Source organism: Heteronotia binoei, chromosome 4, assembly GCF_032191835.1.
Source record: "Heteronotia binoei isolate CCM8104 ecotype False Entrance Well chromosome 4, APGP_CSIRO_Hbin_v1, whole genome shotgun sequence".
Lineage (NCBI taxonomy): Eukaryota > Metazoa > Chordata > Lepidosauria > Squamata > Gekkonidae > Heteronotia > Heteronotia binoei.
Window position 1 is genome coordinate 9,866,329 of NC_083226.1, and position 24,519 is coordinate 9,890,847.

The 24,519-nt window shown below is 46.8% G+C and overlaps 2 protein-coding genes across 2 annotated transcripts; one reads left to right on the forward strand and one right to left on the reverse strand.

The window, feature by feature from the left end:
* The first annotated feature begins 3,861 nt into the window (after positions 1 to 3,861).
* Positions 3,862 to 4,823, forward strand: LOC132569904 (olfactory receptor 10R2-like). Its single transcript, XM_060236336.1, has one exon. The coding sequence runs from the start codon at positions 3,862 to 3,864 to the stop codon at positions 4,804 to 4,806; it is 945 nt and encodes a 314-aa protein (XP_060092319.1). The 3' UTR covers positions 4,807 to 4,823.
* Positions 4,824 to 10,092: 5,269 nt separating this feature from the next.
* On the reverse strand, positions 10,093 to 16,491 carry LOC132569866 (oxidized low-density lipoprotein receptor 1-like). Its single transcript, XM_060236298.1, has 5 exons — positions 16,324 to 16,491; positions 15,091 to 15,233; positions 13,093 to 13,246; positions 10,920 to 11,033; positions 10,093 to 10,098 (listed from the first exon to the last, which is right to left on the reverse strand). Exons 1-5 carry the CDS (start codon positions 16,489 to 16,491, stop codon positions 10,093 to 10,095), a joined length of 585 nt encoding a protein of 194 aa, XP_060092281.1.
* Positions 16,492 to 24,519: the final 8,028 nt, after the last annotated feature.

Sequence of the window (24,519 nt, forward strand, 5' to 3'; positions counted from 1 at the left end):
CAATGATCAATAGATTAATGGGCTGATTGGAATGTAGATTCAGATGGCCATGGGTAGCCATTGTTTTATTAGGGATGTCTCTGATTAATAATCCAGATTATGACAGGCTTCTTTCCTGGCCCCCAACAAGTCCAAATATGTCATGAAAATGGCCAAATACCTTGCTTATTTGGATGTGCAATCTTATAGAAGAACGTTCACTTTGGCTCATTGTGTGGTTACCCACTCACGGGTTCTAGATGGGAAACAGAGGGAGATTCCATATGAAGACGGATGCTGCTCATATTCTATTGGAGAAAGGGAATCTATGGTCCATATGTTCTTTCGATGCCTGTTCCATCAAGTTCATAGAGATTACTTTATTTCAGCATTTCTAGAAAGACCTACAGTGGGTGCAGGTAAGACCTGCCCGGAGAGACTTCTAATTAATGGAAGTCCAACTATCTCTAGGCAAGTACCAAATTCTGCTTCTACTTGGTAAAATTTCTTAATAGGAAGCACGATCAAGAGAATGTATAGTTGTGGTTTTGTTTTGTGTTAACTGCTTTGACTCAAAATCATTTCCTACATATTTGACATTTGAGTCTCACACTAGATTTTTGAGACAATTGTATCTGGTAAATATTTTTGTAGTTCTCTTGTTCTCGTGTCCAAACGGGTTTTGTATGCTGGAATTCACCTATTAGGTTATGATTAATGGTCTTTGACCACAAATAAAGCTTTCATTCACTCATTCATTCATTTATTCAGATTATGACAGGAGATGGTTTCCTAGGTGAGGCATTTTGGTCCATTTGAATTATATCCCCCATTGGACCTTGGGAAAAGTGGCATCCGTGTTCAGATGAAGCTCAGGGAAAGTGCTTCGTGTGAAAAAAAAAGAAAAAGTATGTCTCTGAAGAAACAAGGAATAAAGAGCCAGAGTCCAGGAGCAGCTTAAAGACTAACAAAATTCGTGGCAGAGTATACCCACAAATTTTTATTTCTTTTAAAATTTAATTGTATTTGATTTATATCCCGCCCTCCCCGCCGAAGCAGGCTCAGGGTGGCTTACAACATAAGAACATAAGAACATAAGAGAAGCCATGTTAGATCAGGCCAATGGCCCACCCAGTCCAACATTCTGTGTCACACAGCGGCCAAATATATATATATATATATACACACACATACACACTGTGGCTAGTAGCCACTGATGGACCTCTGCTCCATATTTTTATCTAACCCCCTCTTGAAGGTGGCCATGCTTGTGGCCGCCACCACCTCCTGTGGCAGTGAATTCCACATGTTAATCACCCTTTGGGTGAAGAAGTACTTCCTTTTATCGGTTTTAACCTGACTGCTCAGCAATTTCATCGAATGCCCACGAGTTCTTGTACTGTGAGAAAGGGAGAAAAGGACTTCTTTCTCTACTTTCTCCATCCCATGCATTATCTTGTAAACCTCTATCATGTCACCCCTCAGTCGACGTTTCTCCAAGCTAAAGAGCCCTAAGCGTTTCAACCTTTCTTCATAAGGAAGGTGTTCCAGCCCTTTAATCATTCTAGTTGCCCTTTTCTGAACTTTCTCCAATGCTATAATATCCTTTTTGAGGTGCGGCGACCAGAACTGCACACAGTACTCCAAATCCCAAGGACAATAGATTAATAGTATTAAAATACACATTCAGTAATAAATAACAATAATTAAACAGTTAAAACAGTTACAAGTTCCTGTTAAAACAGATTATTAAGTTGGTTCTACTCTGATGGCAGCGGCCTTCTTCCACGGCACTTAAATATCGATGTCAGTCAATTGTATGCCAGCCGGAAGAGGGCAGTCTTGCAGGCCTTGTGGAACTGCGCAAGGTTCCGCAAGGCCCTCACTTCATCTGGCAGTTGGTTCCACCAGCAGGGGGCTACAATTGAGAAGGCCCTGTCTCTAGTTGATTTCAATCGGGCCTCCTTTGGCCCAGGGATTACTAACAGATTTTGTGATCCCTATCTAAGTACTCTGTGGGAACATGTGGGGAGAGACGGTCCCTAAGGTAGGCAGGTCCTAGGCCATAAAGGGCTTTAAAGGTAATAACCAGCACCTTGTAACAAACCCGGTATACTATTGGTAGCCAGTGCAGTTCCTGGAGTCTCGACTGTACGTGCTCCCACCTGGGAAGCCCCAATAACCGCCAGGCGGCCATGTTCTGCACTAGTTGCAACTTCCGGGTTCAGCACAAGGGCAGCCCCATGTAGAGGGCATTACAGTAGTCCAACCTCGAGGTGACCGTTGTGTGGATCACTGTTGCCAGGTCGCCGTGTTCCAGGAAGGGGACCAACTGCCTTGCCTGCCTAAGACAGAAGAACGCGGATTTCACAATGGCTGCTATCTGGGCCTCCATTGCTAAGGCAGGCTCCAATAGCACCCCCAAGCTCTTGACCTTGTGTGCCATTTTGATGGTCTTTAAGGTGCTACCGGACTCTTGTTCTCTTCAACTACTACAGCCTAACATATCTACCCATCTTGATCTATCTGAAGAAACAAGGACGGAGAAAAAGGGAGTGGGCATGTGAGAGGGAGGGCAACTGTAGGAGGAGTTAGGAAGGTTGTCCAAGTGACTTCCAGGGCAGACTTCTGCTGTGCATAACTGCCTCTTTGTTCAGAACTCATGTTCTCTCTGTACGTGGATTGTGACTGCGAGGTAAGCTGTGTGCGAAAACGGTACTTCTCTCACATCGAGGACATCTCACTATTTATACAATGAGTAGAGAACCTGCATGTAGAGGAAAATAAGTATGCTTTTACTCTGGATGTTAGTTCTTTATATGCATCTATACCACAGAACAAGGCTAGCGCATGTTATAGATCAGGGGTGACGAATTCATTTGTTACGAGTGCTGGATCTGACATAAATGAGACCCTGTAGGGCCAGGCTGGACCATGTTGAGCCAGACCGTGTGTATACTTATTTCAGATTAGGTAGCAGAGATATAAACTTTTTAAAGGACACAAACAACTAAAGTTTTTTTTTTAAACCCTTTAAATAAAACATGTTTAAAACATTAGCACTTGTTGGTCTTAAAGGTGCTTTCTTTGTATTTCTGCCATGGGATCCAAGGAAATGGGTAAAGGAAGCTCTGGTTCTTTCCCTCCCTCCGCAGGGGACCAGGAGGGGAAGGAGCTTCAACCAATGTAGAAAATAGAGGCTTTGCTCTGTAGCTCCTATGTGATTGAGCAAGCCGGGCAAAGCAAGCTGAGATGCAGAAGGAAGCAAGAGAGAGGGAGAAGGAAGCAGACAAGAGGCATATCTCAACTTGGGGCATATCTCAACTTGGGGCATATCTCAACTGATAGGAGCCCTCCAAGGGCTTGATTCAGCCCCCAGGCCTCATGTTTGACACCCCTGTTTTAGATATCATAACTCCACTAGCTCTACTCACTCTTTTTCTACTATATTTGTTGGATCTGGTTCTGTATAAAAATTAGCTCTGTTCTGATAAGCAATTCTATTTATAGATCAAAAGGATGGCTCCACAACAGCATGTGTAGCAAATTCATCCATGACTAATTAGAGGCCGATTCTCATTGAATCCCAGTAGAAATACATTTTGCTAATTCTAAAATATCATGGTCTATATATTAATGTCTTTACAGTGTTGGCAACCACTCGCCAACGACAAGTCTCGCTGTGCACAGGACTCGATCACTTCCCGGGAACATGGGGCTCGTGCCACGTTGGAGAATAATACTCTGAAGAGCCACAGGTCACATGTCAAAAAGCCTCACGTGGCTCCCAAGCCACTGAGTGTCACGGATATAAAGTATCAATTGACTGACAGTGCTATAAATTTGTAAGAGTGCAATGATTTCTTTCCAGATGCTACACCAATGAAACAAGGAAATCAAAGCATAGTGACAGAATTCATCTTGATTGGATTTTCCAGTTTCCCAGACCTGCAGGTCCCACTGTTTGTGGTGTTCTCCATCATGTACTTGTCCATTTTGGCTGGAAATATCATCATTATTGCTACAATAAGGCGCGAGTCCAGCCTCCACATCCCCATGTATTTCTTCCTTGCCATGCTCTCCAGTTCAGAAACCTGCTATACATTCAGCATCATCCCCAATATGCTTGTAAATCTTCTGAAAAAAATGGCAACTATTTCGTTCGTTGGCTGTGCTATTCAGATGTATATATTCCTGACCTTTGCAAACATAAACTGTATGCTTCTCACAGTGATGGGTTATGACCGATATGTGTCCATATGTAAGCCTTTACATTATCCGATTCTGATGAATCAAAGATTCTGTACTAAACTGGTTGTCTTTACAGTAGCCATGGGTTTTCTTTTTTCTACAATGGAAACGTATTTCATTTTTATCTTGCCATTCTGTGGGCCGAATAAAATTCATCACTTCTTTTGTGATTTAGCACCTTTACTTCAGCTGGCCTGTGGCCGAAATTATTTTGGTGAAATTGTCATTTTTCTTATTTGTTTTTTAATGGTATCTTGTTCGTTCCTTCTGATTCTCCTGTCATATCTTTTAATCTTAAACACAATTCTGAAAATCCCCACCACAGACGGGAAGCGCAAAGCTTTTTCAACTTGTGCTTCCCATCTCATTGTGGTGGTGGTGCATTTTGGATGCGCTTCCATTATCTACTTGAGGCCCCAATCCAGGTACACTTTGAATGAGGACACCTTAATCTCGGTTACATACACACTGTTGACTCCATTGCTGAATCCTGTCGTTTACAGTTTGAGGAACAAAGATGTCCAAGTAGCACTCAGGAAATCTCTGGGCAGAAGCATGTGTATCCAGAAGATGTGAACAGCATTTACAGTGAATGAAACAGTCTTGTTATTCGTTTTACATTGGGGAAAACAATTGAACATATGAAACTGCCTTCTACTGAATCAGACCCTTGGTCCATCAAAGTCAGTCTTGTCTACTCAGACTGGCAGTGGCTCTCCAGGGTCTCAAGCTGAGGCTTTTCACACCTATTTGCCTGGACCCTTTTTAGTTGGAGATGCCAGGGATTGAACCTGGGACCTTCTGCTTACCAAGCAGATCCTCTACCACTGAGCCACCTGAGAAGGCCCCCTCTGGGGGGACAAGGTAGTGTGGTAGCCATTTCCTCAGTGTGGTAAAGAGTACCAAATGACTAGTTACAATTGAGAAAGAGTTAATGTTTGGAGGGAAAGCCAACGGTCTTCTGCAGTATATATGCAAATAAAACCTTTTGATTTCCTTCACAAGTGCCTGTGGTAAGTTCTTTGGGGAACTTGGAGAACCTCTCTGTGTCATTATAATAGCCTGGAACTGGCATAAGTCATTCACAGAGTTCTCATGAAAAGTCCAGGAAATGGTTGCATCAAACCATTCCAGCCAGCCACTTCTAAGTAATCTTGCTATATTTCCCATAGCTGATTCATAGTAATATTATTGAGAGAGCAATCTGGCCACCTTCCAGAGTTATTACATAAGAACATAAGAGAAGCCATGTTGGATCAGGCCAATGGCCATCCAGTCCAACACTCTGTGTCACATAAGAGAAGCCATGTTGGATCAGGCCAGTGGCCCATCCAGTCCAACTCTCTGTATCACATAAGAACATAAGAGAAGCCCTGTTGGATCAGGCCAATGGCCCATCCAGTCCAACACTCTGTGTCACATAAGAACATAAGAGAAGCCCTGTTGGATCAGGCCAGTAGCCCATCCAGTCCAACACTCTGTGTCACACAGTGGCCACAAAACAAAAACAAAACCCAAGTGCCATCAGGAGGTTCACAAGTGAGGCTAGAAGTCCTGTAAAAGATCAATTTAAATAATTTTATGAAAAGTTATATACTCTGGAAAACCTGATGAACATAAGAGAAGCCATGTTGGATCAGGCCAATGGCCCATCCAGTCCAACACTCTGTATCACACAGTGGCCAACACACACACACACACTGTGGCTAATAGCTACTGATGGACCTCTGCTCCATATTTTTATCCAATCCCCTCTTGAAGCTGGCTATGCTTGTAGCTGCCACCACCTCCTGTGGCAGTGAATTCCACATGTTAATCACCCTTTGGGTGAAGAAGTACTTCCTTCTATCCGTTTTAACCTGTCTGCTCAGCAATTTCATTGAATGCCCACGAGTTCTTGTATTGTGAGAAAGGGAGAAAAGTACTTCTTTCTCTGCCTTCTCCATCCCATGCATTATCTTGTAAACCTCTATCATGTCACCCTGCAGTCGACGTTTCTCCAACACTTACAATATTTTTTAAAAAAACACCCCAACCCCAAAAGTAACTCCAAAAGTTAGGCTGCTGAATTCCTGGAAACCTGTACTTAACCAAGAGATTGATTTTATCCATACAAACTTTGAAAGAACAAATAAAGCCCATATGGGTTAATAGAAAACTGTTATAAAATAAGATAAGATTAAACATCCTCTGACTACCAGTCATTTATTACAGTCACAGAACCGCAGAATAAAACATACATGAACAGAGTGACTACAAGAACTTATATACAATCTTCCACTAAAATACAGATGAGAAGTAAATATCTATCACTGAATCAACACTGTACTCTGTAAACTCTGGCAGCCCCACAGAATCTGGTGACTAGACTACACTAATCAATAACAGTCACAATGTCCCCAAGAATTCCTGCAACTTGAAATAACCCAAATAATTGTTACAAAACTGAGAATAGATCGGATGTTGTTGGGTACATACAGGCCAATTTGTTAATTCAGTCATGACTTTAAAATCTTCTTGTCCATAACTGCTAAAACATTAAACCCAGTTATTTCCAAATATATAAATCCGGATCAAAAAGGCTTTCTTGAAATTAGACAGGTGTCATCTGATCTGAAACAGATCTCTAAAACAACTCCAAAACTCCATGTCCAAACAACTCCAAACAATATCATACAAAAATTTTTACACTGATTGTTGTAGATGCTGAAAAGGCCTTTGACAGAAAGGAACGTACATATTTAAAGTTCTGGGCTTCTTTCACCTAATGCATTGATTATTAGATGTCTTATTTTATTCGTTGAACTGACTTACACTGTGTAATTCACCTCGAGTCTCAGTGTGAAAGGTAAACTAGAAACAAACTAAATGCATTAAATAAATGAAAATGTAAAAAAAAGTGGATTTTGGCATATATATAAAATCAGTTATAGGCCAGAATTTTCATCAACAGCAGTATTGCAGAGATGTTTATTCTCCTTGAAGGACGCGTCAAGGCTATCCACCATTGTTGGGTTTGACACTTGAGCCATTTGCAGTACCTCTTCAAGACAGTGGGAAAATAAATGGTCTTCAGCTTGAGCAGCAATATTAGAAAAATAATACATGGGAGATGTAGCATTAACATTAACTAAACCAATGGATTCATATTCAGAGGTAATGAGCATACAGTTTGCATACACAAACTTTGTTGGTCTTAAAGGTGCCACTTGCTTCAGACCAGCATAGCTACCTAGCCACCTGAATGTACCAGGAGAATACCTAGGGAGTGATGGTTTGCCTGGTGAAAGAAAAGAAAGACATCTACAGTATAGGTTAGATACATGGGGGCCAAGAGGCTAATAAAAAGGCAGGAATAGAGCAGGTATCCTGTGTAGGGTTGCCAAGTCCAATTCAAGAAATATCTGGGGACTTTGGGGGTGGAGCCAGGAGACTTTGGGGGTGGATCCAGGAGACACTGGGGGTGGGGCCAGGAGCAAGGGTGTGACAAGCACAATTGAACTCCAAAGGGAGTTCTGGCCATCACATTATATGTTGTGATCTGCCTTGAACTCGTTTATGGGAAAAGGCGGCATATAAGCCTACTAAATAAATAAAAAATAAACCTTTAAAGGAACCACACGCCTTTTAGAAATAATGAAGGACAGGGACACCTTCTTTCGGGGCTCATAGAATTGGACCTCCTGGTCCAATCTTTTCGAAACTTGGGGGGCGGGGTGTTGAGGAGAGGCACCAGATGCTATGCTGAAAATTTGGTGCCTCTACCTCAAAAAACAGGTCCTCCCGAGAGCCCCAGATACCCACATATCAATTCTCCATTACACCCTATGGGAATCCATCTCCATAGGGAATAATGAAGTGCCCAGCAGACATTTCCCTCCCCCACAACCCCGTTTCTGAAGACTCTGAAGCAGGGGAGGGCCTGCTCTCACCTGGGGATTGGCATCTCTACTCACGAGTTGCTGAACTTCCAACTTCTTCAAAGTAACACAGAGCAACCAAAGGTTCAAGTTTACCTTTCCTATGCAAACAACCTCTGAAAAGATTGTGCAACCGATCCTCCAGGTCCCCAGGAGGGTCTGGGCTGTTTTCACAGCCAATGGGAGCAGCCATCTTGTTCTGCCTCCTCCCCCCACCTCCATTCACAGACACACAGACACCCCATCCCAAGAGGAAGCCTTTCCAGGGGGAGTCTGAAGCCTCTGGAGGTGGAAAGGCACATGGTGGCAGTGGGGGCGGAAAGAAGCCTGGCCAGCTGACTGGGAGCGGGAAGGAGCCTGGGAAGGTGGGAGAACCGCTGCTTGGACCTGGGGATTGGCAAGCCTAATCCTGGGCTACCTGGGAGCAGTGGGTTAGTGGGCTTGTGAGGGGATGGAGGAAAATAGCCCAAGAGACTATTTCAATAGGCTGACATTCTTGGGTTAGTGAGACGTTCCAGGTGAAATACTCTGTCAGTTCAGTAAAGGTGTGGGTGTCTGAAATTATAACCATCTTAAAGCCTAGTTCTCCTTGCTGTAAATAACCAATAACTTGTTACATTCCTTGCATTCTCCACCAAACCACGAAGCTCCACGTGAAGTCCTTCCTTCTCTCTAGTACTATGTAATTTTATGATATTTCTTGAGGCTTTCTCATATAATCTGTTGGGAGAGATGGACAAGCGAGAGCCGGAAATGAGAAAAAAGTCAAGAAAGCAGGAAGACAGTTCAGAAAGAAGTAGGTCTGTGGCATTTTGGTATTGCCTGGAACTAATATTGATGAGTGAGAGCATTCTGCTAGTACATTATTTCCTTTCTGGTATGCTCACAGAAATACGTTTGATTACGTCTGAAGTTCTGTATCTCCATTATGCCGGAGTTGCCACTTTTTCACAGATGCAGAACCGGTACCCCAAACAATCTGAAGCAATTAAATTCCCACCCTGGACAGACACACAGATCGGGTAATTGCTGGAGCCGTCTTCAGGAATTTTAAACCTACAGGAGAAAATAATCATTTATAGCTTTAAAAAAAAAAATGCCTAGCATGCACATACTTCCTAGAACTGCAGATCCTCACTGCCTGAAGTGCTTCAAACCAAGGAATGAGTCTCCTTCTCTAGAGATGGTTGCCAATCTCCAGGAGGGGCCTGGAGATATGGAATTTTGGCTGAACTGGAGATCTTGTGGACTTCAGGTGACTGAGATCAGTTCTCCTGGGAAAAATGGCTGCCTTGGAAGGTTTAGACTGTGGCCTTGTACTCCACTGACATCCCTTCCCGTCCCAAACCTCGCCCTTCAGGGGAACTGAAGGAGGTTTCCAGGCCCCACCTGGAGGGTTGAGCAATCATGTAAATAACACTGTGTACAAATCACTCCACTTGGGTGATGAAACTTTAGTATGCACTATATTGATTCATTCACCCATGATAAAGAAGTAGCACATTTATTAAACAACACAAATGTTACAATCAGCCACAGGTTACCACGTTACAGTCAGCCACTGCTCAAATATTTCCTTCACAAAAAAGTCAAGAACAATGTATAGGCAGTATACCCCCCCCATTTTTCTGATCTCAACCACACCATCTATATTCATAGAATCCTAGAGTTGGAAGGGCCCTCCAGGGTCCTCTAGTCCAACCCCCTGCGCAATGCAGGAAATTCACAAACACCTCCCTCTAAATTCACAGGATCCTCATTGCTGTCATTTCCTCCTTGGGAAGAAACATACAGGTATTTCCACCCATGCCTGCCTGTCTCCTTCATGGTGCAAATAACACCTCTGAGAGAGGAAATGTTCTGTATTAGCAAGAGGGCTCCAAAACCCTTCTTCCACAGCACAGCCCTTGTCTAATTCTCTACCCCTCCCTGGCAGTTGCTCTTAAGCCTAAAAAAAGGAGACATCTTAATGGAGAGGTGTGAGCAGATCTCCTGAGCTCATGCCAGGTGGTGGTGTGAAGTGCCATTAAGTCGCAGCTGATTTATGGTTGACTTCTGGATTTTTCAAGGCAAGAGACAAATAGGTGGCTTGCCATTGCCCGCCTTTGTGTATCGACCCTGGACTTCCTTGGTTGGTCTCTCATCCAAGTCCTCACCAGGGCTAGTCTGGCCATCCAGGTCGGGGTGGCCTCATGCCTAGTCTGCACCTACAGAAGCACTGTAGCCTGGTATCAAAGGACCCAAAGAGCAAAGCTACAGATGTAGAAGATCAAAGTAAAATCTCTGCAATGTGGAGATCAGCTATAATTCTGGAAGATCCCCAGGTAGGGGGCCCATTCTCCCTCTGGGAGTGGATTTCTCCCCGATTCCCCCTCCAACCTGCTGCCACTGAACGGACTGGTAAGGGGAGCCCTGCCCCCCAAAGAGTGCTAGCATGCCCAATGTGCATGGCATGATGGTGTTGCCCAGAAGTGACATCATAGCTTCAGGCACATCGCATGGGGGATACTCTAGCATTTTGGGGGAAACTCTATGGCGGTAATCGTAGAGTTTTTCCTCAAATGCTAGAGCGTCCCCAGCATGAAGGGCCTGGTGCAATGATGTCACTTCTAGGTGATGTCATTGCACCACACATGCAAACCACACATGCCAGAGACACCTAACAGAGTCCCCCACCAGCAGCCAGGTAAGACTAGCAACCCTCTTCCCAGGCCCCGCCTGAAGGGTGGCAACCACGATCACTCCCCATCTCACCTCCCTTTGACTTACAGATCGCTGGAGAAGGTGCTGTTGTCCCTCCCACAACCAAGGCCCACCAGCTGTGCTGCGGAACAAGCCGATCCAGAAAGCACTATAGGCCTGAGCTGACTCCAGCATGAAAGCCTGAATGGAAGAGACCCAAGGAAAGGCCCAAATCAGTTTCTGTTTTGAAAAGAAGCATCAATGTCAAAGAGAGGCACTTGAACAAACACACACAAAAAAGGACCTCACGTTACTGGGCTAACAAACAGCCTCCGATAAAAAACCTTGGCTGACAGAGAAGAGGGAGGAGGCAAGGGAAGGGACGCCACCTCCAGGTTGGGAAATTTCTGGAGATTTAGGGGAAGGGAGCATGAGAGGTAGGGTTGCCAATCCCCAGGTGGGGGCAGGGGATCCCCCGGTTTGGAGGCCCTCCCCCCCCCTTCAGGGTCGTCAGAAAGCGGGGCGAGGGGAGGGAAATGTCTGCTGGGAACTCTGTTATTCCCTAGGGAGATTTATTCCCATAGAAAATCATGGAGAATTGATCCTTGGGTATCTGGGGCTCTGGGGGGGCTGTTCTTTGGGGTAGAGGCACCAAATTTTCAGCATAACATCTAGTGCCTCTCCCCAAAATATCCCCCAATTTTCAAAAAGATTGGACCAGGGGGTCCCAATTCTATGAGCCCCAAAAGAAGGTGCCCTTATCCTTCATTATTTCCTATGGAAGGAAGGCATTGAAAAGGTGTGCCGTCCCTTTCAATGTGATGGCCAGAACTCCCTTGGAGTTCAATTATGCATGTCACAGCCTTGATCTTGCCTCCACCCCTCATGTCTCCTGGCTCCACCCCCAAAGTCCCCAGATATTTCTTGAATTGGACTTGGCAACCCTACTGAGAGGGTCCCCATCAGCATATAAATGCCACAGCATCCACCCTCCAAAGTGGACCATTTTCTCCAGGGGAAACTGTTGTCTGTAGACTAGAGATCAGTGGTGATTCTGGGAGCTCCTCAAGCCCCTCGGGGAGGGTTGGGCAACCCCTACTTTTAGATCTGTCAGCAGCACACTTATTACTGTGGGTCTTTTCATTTGCTGAGAAAGCAAAAACACAAGGAAGAAGAAGAAGATGATGATGATATTGGATTTATATCCCGCCCTCCACTCCGAAGAGGTCCTCAGAGCAGCTCACAATCTCCTTTCCCTTCCTCCCCCACAACAGACACCCCTGTGAGGTAAATGAAGATATTGGATTTTATATCCCGCCACTCTGAAGAGTCTCAGAGCGGCTCACAATCTCCTTTCCCTTCCTCCCCCACAACAGGACACCCTGTGAGGTGGGTGGGGCTGGAGAGGGCGCTCACAGCAGCTGCCCTTTCAAGGAGAGAGTCTCAGAGCGGCCTACAATCTCCTTTCCCTTCCTCCCCCCACAACAGACACCCTGTGAGGTGGGTGGGGGCTGAGAGGGCTCTCATAGCAGCTGCCCCTTCAAGGACAGAGTCTCAGAACAGCCTACAATCTCCTTTCCCTTCCTCCCCCACAACAGACACCCTGTGAGGTGGGTGGGGGCTGAGAGGGCTCTCACAGCAGCTCCCCTTCCAAGGACAACCTCTGCCAGAGCTATGGATGACCCAAGGCTATTCCAGCAGGTGCAAGTGGGAGGAGTGGGGGAATCAAACCTGGTTCTCCCAGATAAGAGTCCGCACACTTCACCACTACACCAAACTGGCTCTCCAGGAGTTTAAATAAAACTGCTGGGAGATCAAAGATAACAGCCTAGATAGATAGATAGATAGATAGATAGATAGATAGATAGATAGATAGATAGATAGATAGATAGATAGATAGAGAGAGAGAGAGAGAGAGAGAGAGAGAGAGAGAGAGAGAGGAGAGACAGACAGACAGACAGACAGACAGACAGACAGACAGACAGACAGACAGACAGACAGACAGACAGACAGGACAGATAGATAGATAGATAGATAGATAGATAGATAGATAGATAGATAGATAGATAGATAGATAGATAGATAGATAGAGAGAGAGAGAGACAGAAAGACAGACAAGGCAGTTTATCTAACCAGGGGAGATTTGATTCTTGAAAGTTCATACACTGGAAGGTGCTACTGGATTCAAATCTACCTGTCCTGCTGAAGGTTTATAAAATGGTGCCCAAATCATGAAAAACAGAAGAAAAGCAGTCTTTACCAGCTCTTCCTTACTCTCTATTTTAAGAAGTCTGGAGTTGAGTGTCGCCACACTGGGCTCTGCCTTCTTCCCAAGAGTTCCACTTGGTGGAAAAGTAGTAGCAGTTTCTCCCCTCGCTGTAGCCACCTCTCGGGGCAAGGGCTGCACCGATGGCCTTAAAAAGAGAAAGACCCTGAAGAAAGCCAGCCATGGACAGAGGGGGGTTGCCCAGCAGTCCTCCAGGCTGGACCTGACAGTTTCCCTGGAATTACGGCTCATCTCTAGACAGAATTGCCAGCCTCCAGGTCTTGGGGTTTTCCCCTCGCTTTGGGGGGGCTTCAGCCCGCTGCTGGCCAGCTGACTAGTGGGGGGAAACCCACCCCCCAAAGCGTGACATCATCACGTGACGACTGCAACATAATGAGTCACACGTCAGGGACATAGTGCGACGATTGCTCTGGTTTTTTGGCAAACTCTGTGGCCCACAAGGTAGCCAGTCTGGAGATCTCCCAGTCTTACAACTGCTCTCCAAACAAGATCAGTTCCCCTAGACAAATTGTTTGCTTTGGAGGGCGGGACTCTGTGGCATTATACCTGCATGGGGTCCCTCCCCTCCGCAAATTCCACCTCCCACAGGCTGCCCTCCCAAAACTCTCCAGGAATTTCCTAACCCAGAGCAGGCAACCTTAATGGCCCAGGCCCAGTCCTGATCTTGTCAGACCTCAGAAAACAGTGCTTGGATGGGAGACCGCCAAGAAAGCCCAGGGTTGCTACACCCAGGCAGGCAATGGCAAGCCAGATGCTGAGCTGAAGACAGAATGTCTTGTTGACAGCCATCCTTGCCTTCAGGACGGAGGAAAGATAAGCCAAGGGCATCTCTTCCTCCAGATACAGAGGAAGGCACATTTCACACGTAACAAGGAAATGCATGTACACCTTGCAAGTCTCTGCAAGAAAATGCCGACGCACATTCAGCTTGCAGCTGGGGACTTTGTTGTCCAGCCAGACAGTCGAGTCTGACTCTTTGCAGCCCCACGGACCGAGTCGCACCAGGCCCTCCTGTCTTCTACCATCCGTCTTCCACCATCCTTCGAAGCTGGGGACTAATGCCCAGATAAATGAAGGCATGATTATATGGTCGAGGACCTGCCTACCTTAGGGACCGCCTCTCTCCATACGTTCCCCAGAGAGCACTGCGATCAAGCTCAAAAAATCTTCTTCAAATCCCTGGGCCAAAAGAAACTAAATTAAAAGCTACCAGAGAACAGGCGTTCTCTACAAAGGCCCCCCAATGATGGAACCAATTGCTGGAAGAGGTGCGGGCCCTACGGGATCTTAACCAGTTCCGTAGGGCCTGCAGAACTGCCCTCTTCCGGCTAGCTTTTTAAGATAGAACTCTTGATAAGATCAATAATACCGAGCCATCTTATATGCCATTCGACTGTATTTTAATGTCTTACTGTTTTATTGGTTTTATTCTTTAAATTATTAACTGTATTATCTATTGTTTAATTGTATCATGGTTTCTACCATGTCCTGTTAGCCGCCCTGAGCCTGCCTAGGCGGGGAGGGCGGGGTATAAATAAAAGTTTGTTATTATTATTATTATTATTATGATTGGACATAACATAAGGATGGTTCAATGCACATATAAAAAACAAGTGCGCACCATACACCGATTGTAAGGGTTTTTTCAATGTAACCTGTGATCAGGGTTTGGGTCAGAACTCAAGACTCCTCATTTCTGGGTTTGTACAGTTTCCTCCTGTAACAAACACACCTGCAGAAGGAATATTCTGGTGCCTCCTTAGTCAAGTGAAGTTATTTCATTGTGATGGTTTTATCACTGCCCTGAGGTTGATTTTTCCTTGGTGGCAACGCCCCCTGATGGAGATTTTGCTCCTGGAAAAATCCAGCCTGCTCAGACTGGCTCTAATTTTATCCTGTAGAGGGCAGTGGTGATCACATTTTGGTTTCATCAGAACTTCCCCAAATCTATAGCTGGTCCTTATTTATTACCTCCATTGTTTGACAACTGCTGCACCGTCTCGGAAAGATTTTGATTCTGGTCCTGCAGAACACTCAGCATCTTCAGCAGGTTTTTCTACCATCTCCCTCTGCTGGGTCAGGTTTTCGTTTTGTCCTCTCACTGCTTGGTGCGCCTGCAAAACTTCAGTCCACAGCAAAATTACAAAGAATGTTTCCCCTATTGCTGCTGCAGTTATCGTTGTTTTCTACTGTATTGCATTTTGTGGCAGTGAAAACGTTGGCCATGCCAAAGAGAGAGAGACAGAGAGATTGAGGCCAGGGGATGGCAGAATTTGGGGAGGGGGGGGACCTCAATGGGGTGTAATGCCATAGAGTCCATCTTCTAAAGGTGCCATTTTCTCCAGGAGAAATAATCTCTGAACTCTGCAAGTCATAAGAACATAAAAGAAGCCATGTTGGATCAGGCCAATGGCCCATCCATTCCAACACTCTGTATCACATAATGGCCAATATATTTGTGTGTGTACACACACACACACACACACACACATACACACACACACACACACACATACATATATATATATATATATATATATATATATATATATATACACACACACACACACACACACACACTGTGGCTAATAGCCACTAATGGACCTCTGTTCCATATTTTTATCCAATCTGTCAAGCATGGTAGAATTCCACTAGTAATTAATTGTTTCAGGGTCCTCAATAAAGCTGGCCTGTGAAGTATCATGGAGGACCAAAGCCTCTTAGCTCTGTTATTATTTCCCCCTCCCCCTTCCTGCTTTATTGCTTCTGAAATAGAATAGAGAGAAATGAAACTAACTTGAGAAAGAGTAATCAGCACCTTCCTATACATTCCTGTACGGGAGTGTAGAACATCTGGGGAAAGCAAGGACGGAGTACTGATAACGTTGTGAGAATGCAGACATGATAGTTTATGTGTTAGAGCGCATCCCTCGCCCTCACCCTTTGGAATCCTTTGAAGTATGCCTTAAAAGTATTGTATCAATGTATCTTTAGCATCACTCAAATCCTGGTCCAGGAGAAAGTATCGGTCTATCAATAAACGTAGTTTTGTATCAAACTTGACTTGTCATTGAAACTGCATGCTTGACATTTTGAGAGTGATCCTATAAGAAGTTTAACAGCCCTGGCAGCTTTGTAACCGGATGGCTGAAAAGATTCCAGTGAGCAGTGAACTTCCAGAACCTGAGGAAGGGACGAGAGTACCAACACCACCGTGGCATGTGCTGGACGCTTGGAGAGTCGCTGGAAAGGCTCCCCTCTCCACATCCAACAACTCTCGGTCACCCCATGCCAGTGGCATGCGATGGTGAGAAAGGAAGTCGAAGAGGTCACCAAGGGGTTGCGGGGTGAGATGCAAGCGATGACCATCATGATGGCCAGAGAATTCAACAGGCAAGTTGATAGCATCATGAGGACGACTGACCCGAGAAGAGCCCCGCAACTGCCTGTGGCTAGACCCTCGACAATACCGCCCCAGGCGCAACCGGCGGCACCCCCGCCCCCTCGAGAGAGCGGTCGAGGGAGGGAGTTGGAGGCCACCTTCGATGGGGACCCCAAAGAGGTGGAGTACTTCACGATCCAGGCCAACAGCTACATGCATTACTGGGGTAACACCTTCCCCGATGAAGTCAGCCGAGTGGACTACCTGGGATCGAAGCTGAAGGGAGCAGCTAAACGATGGTACGTGAGTTTGTATGAGGTCATGAGCCCCGAGCTGGACGACGTGGCCACCTTCCTTCAGGCGTTGCTGACCCAGTATGAGGACCTCCTGCAGGAGACCCGTGCATTAGCCGCCCTGAGGGACATACAACAAGGTTCTAAGTCAATCCATGAGTATGCGGCCGAGTTCCGCACCAACGCAGCTAAAGTGAGGGGGTGGAGTGAGCTGATGAAGATCGAGCATTTCACCCGGGGGATGAATGCGAGTGTTCTGGATCAAGCCCTGCAGCAAGCAAGGCCAACTACCCTGGTGGGGTGGATACAGATGACGGGAGAGGTAGAGACTAACATGAAAAGGGTGGCCCTACAGCATCAGCAGCAGAGCGGAAAGACAGGCCGTGACCAGAAACTGGGGGTGAAGACAGAGGCGAAGAAGACCCAGGTGAGGGGAGGAACAGGGAAGTCCACGGTGATCCGCAAATGCTTCCGTTGTGGGGACCCGAACCACCTGGCCAGCAACTGCCCCAACTCCCCTAGGCCGGCGTCGACCACCACCAAGACAAGCACTCCAACTCTGAAGTAGCAGACCAGCCACCCTAAGGATGCGGTGAAGAGCAGCGCAGCTGCAAGTTCAGTGCTGGCTGAGGAGACCATCATCATCGATGAGCTGAGTGAGATGTCCTGGGAGGATGAGCCGGCGGGAAATGAGGACGACCTGCTCTAAATGGTGCCAATCAGCAGGTTGCTGACAAACTGGCACCACTCAGGGTGAGAGTAACGGGGTTGTTATATTTTGTCCCAGTAATTTTGTTAAACAGCAGACTCAGGCAGTTCGTACAGGTGAAGGCCTTAATTGACTTGAGGTGCACAAGGGACATCATCACCCCTAAGTTGGTAGACGCTTTAGGGTTCCCCACGGCGGCTTTGCTGCATGCCATCCAGTTTGAGCAAATGGATGGGTCAGTGATGAGGGGGGAGCCCTGCGTGTTGGAAACTCAGCTGGTGCCAGTGGGCACTAAAGACCATTGGGACCAAGAAGCTTTTGTAATAGCCCCCTCCTCTTCCTACGATGTAGTCCTGGGGGTGGGGTGGCTGGCAAAGCACGAACCAGACATCCGCTGGGGGGACCGGACTATAGAGTTCAATGATATGAGGTGCCGAACCCATCATTGGAACCAGGAGTGGGGCCCCAGTCCGCCACCCCGAAATGAGAAGGTTTGCCTGACGATGGAGGAGGTTCAGGCGATTCCCAAGGCATACCGAGACTTAAGGGGGGTGTTCAGTGAACAGGGGACTGATGAACTCCCACCCCATAGGGACACGGACTGTGCTATTGAACTGATCCCGGGGCAAACCCTGCCCAAAGCAAAGCTGTATTCAATGGAGTGGGCTGAAAAGGTGGAACTGAGGAAATTCTTAGATAAGAATCTGAAGAGGGGTTTCATACGACCTGGCCTGTGAAGTATCATGGAGGACCAAAGCCTATTAGCTCTGTTATTCTTTCCCCCTCCCCCTCCCTGCTTTATTGCTTCTGAAGTAGAATAGAGAGAAACGAAACTAACTTGAGAAAGAGTAATCAGCACCTTCCTATACATTCCTGTATGGGAGTGTAGAACATCTGGGGAAAGCAAGGATGGAGTACTGATAACGCTGTGAGAATGCAGACATTTATGATAGTTTATGTGTTAGAGCGCATCCCTCACCCCCACCCTTTGGAATCCTTTGAAGTATTCCTTAAAAGTATTGTATCAATGTATCTTTAGCACTCTCAAATCCTGGTCCAGGAGAAAGTATCGGTCTATCAAAAACATAGTTTTGTACCAAACTTGACGCGTCATTGAAACCGCATACTTGACACAATCCCCTCTTAAAGCTGGCTATGCTTGTAGCTGCCACCACCTCCTGTGGCAGTGAATTCCACATGTTCCTTCCTTCCAACCTTTGGGTGAAGTACTTCCTTTTATCGGTTTTAACCTTACTGCTCAGCAATTTAATTGAATGCCCATGAGTTTTTGTATTGTGAGAAAGGGAGAAAAGGACTTCTTTCTCTACTTTCTCCATCCCATGCAGAATCTTGTAAACCTCTATCATGTCACCCTGCAGTCGACATTTCTCCAAGCTAAAGAGCCCCAAGTGTTTTAACCTTTCTTCATAGGGAAAGTGTTCCAAACCTTTAATCATTCTAGTTTCCCTTTTCTGCACTTTTTCCAATGCTATAATATCCTTCTTGAGGTGCGGTGACCAGAATTGCACACAGTACTCCAAATGAGACCGCACCATCGATTTATACAGGGGCATTATGATACTGGCTGATTTGTTTTCAATTCCCTTCCTAATAATTCCCAGCAAGGCGTTGGCCTTTTTTATTGCAATCGCACACTGTTAAAATTCTGGGAGACTGCCTGGTCCTACCTGGATGTTGGCAACCCAATGTCACCACCAGTGGCAATCTTGGGACCATGTCTTGATTAAACCAATTGTTATGGCATTTATTTCCTCATTACAGCCAATCTGAAACAAGATCTGTGAAGCAGGGCGAGGATGAAAAGTGGAGGCACAGGGGTGCAAATGGCTAGAAAAACCAGCACGAAAATGGTGAAGAAGGATCTGCAAGGATATTAAAAGGCATGTCTGAGATGTGCTGAGTTTCATGCGCTCTGTGCTAAGTTGCCATGGGGTTAATGGCCTTTTATATCCTTGCATAATTTGCACATGTCTGGAGCCTCGTGGCGCAGAGTGTTAAAGCTGCAGTGCTGCAGTCCAAGCTCTCTGCTCACGACCTGAGTTCAATCCCAGCAGAAGCTGGGTTCAGGTAGCTGGCTCAACATATGAACATATGAAGCTGCCTTATACTGAATCAGACCCTCGGTCCATCAAAGTCAGTATTGTCTACTCAGACTGGCAGTGGCTCTCCAGGGTCTCAAGCTGAGGATTTCCACGCCTACTTGCCTGGATCCTTTTTAGTTGGAGATGCCGGGGATTGAACCTGGGACCTTCTGCTTACCAAGCAGATGCTCTACCACTGAACCACCATCCCTCTCCTTAGACATATGAACATACGAAGCTGCCTTCTACTGAATCAGACCCTCAGTCCTTCAAAGTCAGTCTTGTCTACTCAGACTGGCAGCGGATCTCCAGGGTCTCAAGCTGAGGTTTTTCACACCTATTTGCCTGGACCCTTTTAGTTGGAGATGCCGGGGATTGAACCTGGGACCTTCTTCTTCCCAAGCAGATGCTCTACCACTAAGCCAAAGTCCCTCAAAATTGACTCAGCCTTCCATCCTCCCGAGGTCGGTAAAATGAGTACCCAGCTTGCGGGGGCGGGGGGGGGAGTGTAGATGACTGGGGGAGGCAATGGCAAACCACCCCGTAAAAAGTCTGCCATGAAAACGTCGTAACGTGGTATCACCCCAGAGTTGGAAATTTACCTTTAATTTGTACATATGAGAACATAACCATATGTTCTCATCTTGAGCTACTTTGAGCACTGGAATGCCACTCTCCAGATGGGACCTGGAGAGCTCCCCAACTTACAACTGATCTCCAGGCAACAGAGATCAGTTCCCCTGCAGGAAAAACGAGTGCTTTGGAGGCTGGCACTATACCCCGCTGAGTTTCCTTTCCTTTCCTTTCCTCCCCAAACCCTGCCCTCTCTGCCCCCAGACCTCCAGGAATTTCTCAGCCTAGTGCTGGCAACCAGATATGCCTAGAGAGGGAAGCTGTATAATGTTCTAACGAAGTCAAATCAATGATCCCTCCTCCTGACATAAGATGGTTGGATCCAGCCTGCTGGGTCCGCCTCGTCCAGCATTCCTTGGGTCACAGTGGCCACAGGCTGCAATGAAAAAACAGCAGGAATGCTTCTACGGCTGTCTGCCCTGCAGTTACTGGCATTCAGTGGAACCTGCCCCTGCGGTTGTATTCATGGTAGAAAAACATGCTCTGTCCCTTTAATACAAGCTTAAGGTGTGCAAATGGGCTGCTGAAACATTTCATGGCATGGAAGTAAATAACATCGGGTTCTTCTTTTTTTTTTTTTAAAGCATATTAAGCCTCTATTAAAAGTACAGGACTTTTTTATCCATGAAGGTTGGGAAATACCTGGAGATTTTTGGGGGGTGGGGGTGGGGTGGAGTTTGGAGAGGGCAGGATTGGAGGAGGGGGGGACCCTTGATGTGGTACGATGCCACAGAGGGCACCCTCCAAAGCAGCTGACCTCTGTAAGCCCGGAGATCAGTTATAATTTCAGGAGATCTCATAATATAAGAACATAAGAGAAGCCATGTTGGATCAGGCCAATGGCCCATCCAGTTCAACGCTGTGTCACACAGTGGCCAATGTAGTACTTGAAGATGGTGATCATATCACCTCTCAGCCACCTCCTCTCCTAGCTAAACATGCCCAGCTCCTTCAAGTCTTCATAGGACTTGGTCTCCAGACCCCTCACCATCTTCGTCACCCTCCTCTGGATCCGTTCCAGCTTGTCTATATCCTTCTTAAAATGTGGTGTCTAAAACTGAACACAATACTCCAGGTGAGGTCTTTCCAGAGCAGAGTTAGTTAGTAGCAGTATTCCCACTGAAGGACCTCTGTTCCATATTTTTATCCAATCCCCTCTTAAAGCTGGCTATGCTTGTAGCTACCGCCACCTCCTGTGGCAGTGAATTTTACATGTTAATCCCCCTTTGGGTGAAGAAGTACTTCCTTTTATCCGTTCTAACCTGACTGCTCAGCAATTTCATTGAATGCCCACGAGTTCTTGTATTGTGAGAAAGGGAGAAAAGTACCTCTTTCTCTGCTTTCTCCATCCCAGGCATAATCTTGTAAACCTCTATCATGTCACTCCGTGGTCGACGTTCTCCATGCTAAAGAGCCCCAAGCGTTTTAACCTTTCTTCCAGGTTGCCCACACTGGTGCTTGTGAACCTCTGGCTTCCACTTTTTGCATGCCGAAGCAATAAGAACAACTGGAGCACAACCCTCCCCACACCTCATTTCACGCCCTCGATTTTGCACTGCAGCAGGCAAATTTGAGCCTGCTGCCGAAAAGAGCACCCCTTTATGACTTTGTTCACAATGTCCAGGGGCATTTCAGGCGGAGGGTAACATCCCTCTGGACACCTTTAGGGCCTGTGTCTTGTAACCAGCAGGCAACTGGGGAGCAGCAGAAGCAGAGACACAGAAGCCTACAGCTTAATAGTGTCTTCACGTCCTGCTAGGGTTGCCAAGTCCAATTCAAGAAATATCTGGGGACTTTGGGGGTGGAGCCAGGAGACTTTGGGGGTGGAGCCAGGAGACGTTAGGGGTGGAGCCAAGATCAAGGCTGTGACAAGCATAATTGAACTCCCAAGGGAGTTCTGGCCATCACAATTAAAGGGACGGCACACCTTTTCAATGCCTTCCTTCCATAGGAAATAATGAAGGATAGGGGCACCTTCTTTGGGGGCTCATAGAATTGGACCCCCTGGTCCAATCGTTTTGAAACTTGAGGGGTATTTTGGGGAGGGGCACTAGACGCTGTACTTAAACTTTGGTGCCTCTACCTCAAAAGACAGCCCCCCTGGAGCCCCAAATACCTGCAGATCAATTCTCCATGATTTTCTAGGGGAATAAATCTCCACAGGGAATAACAGAGTTCCCAGCAGACATTTCCCTTCTCTCCCCTCCCCCCGCTTTCTGATAACCCTGAAGCGGGGGGGAGGGTCTCCAAACCGGGAGATCCCCTTCCCCCACCTGGGGATTGGCAACCCTACATCCTGCATTTCGCAGGCCCAGACTTTACAGACCCAGGGCGGCTATTTGCGCCTGCAGCAGCCACATCAGAGTTGCTGAAATCTCTTGTTCCAGGCAGGGGAACTAATGTCAGCCTCTCTGTTAATCGTGCAAGCTGGTTCTGAAGATCAGAATGAAAGGAAACTTTACAGCTGGCCTTTATAGGGCTGCCAGCCTCCAGGTCCCAGTAGGAGATTCCCTCGCCCCCGCCCCGCCCGTTTCAGGAGCTCCTCTCCACCATGGACTGGATGGCCAGTGGAGGAAACCCTTCCCCCATATGATGTCCCTGGTGTGATAATGTCACCCATTAATAATGTCATGTCATGTTGGGGATGGACGCTCTGGTTTTGGGGCAAACTCTATGGTTTAAGCCCAATTTAACCATAACCCCAAAACGTGAGCATCCCCTGTGCAACGTCCCCAACATGATGACATCACTTATAGTTGCCTTAGTAATTTGGAGTTACGGTACTTGGTGTATATTTTCTACCACCTTGACTTTGGCAACTCTAGGTGGAACCTGAGAAGGGTGGGGTGAGAAGGGAGGGAGGGACTTCAATGGGTTATAATGCCACAGAGTCCACCTTTCAGCAGAATTGATCTCTTTTACCTGGAGACCAGTCGTAATAGTGGGAGGTTAGCAACCGTCCACGAACTAGCGGTTGTAGGAATGTACTGAGTGGTGTATTTGGGGGCATTTTCAAAGCTGGAATCTCAAAGCTGGCCCAAAGCCCCCCATCTGCTGCTTACCTTTGAAGCTCAGAGCTCCAGAAGCCCCCAGTAGGGCCAGGCAGAAGGTCCCAAGAGTCACGGTTGCCAGTCGCCAGTGGTGGGAAACCAGGGGAGAGGCTGAAGGGTGAACAAAGGGAAACAAAGGGAGACAAATTAAAGGGTGAAAACCACCAGTTCCCACATCACCAAGATTGCAGTTCCCCAAGCACACTGCTCTGAACATTAGCTGCTGGCTCGAAGTGCCAGGAGAATTTCATGAGCCGAATCACAATTTACTCCAGATTGGGCCTAGAGATCCCCAGGAATTTCAACTGATTTCCAGATGACAGAGATCCATTCCCCTGGACAAGATAGAAGGGGGCATGTATGGCATTCTGCATCCCCTCCTGCCCTCCCCAGGATCCACCCCCAAAGTCTCCTGGGATTTCCTCAACTTGAGTTGGCAACCCTATGAGGCAGCTCTCACTTCTTAGTGAAGAGAATGGCTCCTGTTTTACCCTCCCTACCGGGAGGGACAATAGCTCAGTGGTAGAGTATCTGCTTGGGAAGCAGAAGGTCCCAGGTTCAATCCCCGGCATCTCCAAAAAGGGTCCAGGCAAGAAGGCATGAAAATCCTCATCTTGAGACCTTGGCTGCCAATCTGAGAAGACAATATTGACTTTGATGGACCCAAGAGGGTCTGATTCAGTATAAGGCAGCTTCATATGTTCAAAAGGCTGATCAGCATCACTTAAGAGTTGCCAACTTCCGGGTGAAGATTTCTTGGGATTTCAACTGATCTCCAGGCGAATGAGATCAGTTCCCCTGGAGAAAACGGCTGTTTTGGAAGGTGGACTCTGTGGCATTGTACACCATGAAAGTCCCTCCCCTCCCCACCCCCTGCACTCCTCAGGCTCCACCCCCAAAATCTCCAGGTATTCCCCAACCCAGAGCTGGCAACCCCAGTAGCACCCTTCCTCCTTTGCCCTTGACTCCTGCCCAGTCAACTAGATCACTATGCGCTGTCCACAGAAAGTAGAGCTCTTTCTTTAGCTAATGTAGCTGGCTGCCCTATATGCAGAAGACAAAACATACTGCAAACGCTGCTTTTGCAGCCATCTCAAATTGTTTCTGTGGGGTGACACAGAGTATAATCTGATACTGGCTAATTTCAGAGTATAATCTGATACTGATACTCCAGGCCCTCTAGCTTCTTAAGCACCGTGTGTTTTTTTCCTGTGTCCTGTCTCAGAAATGC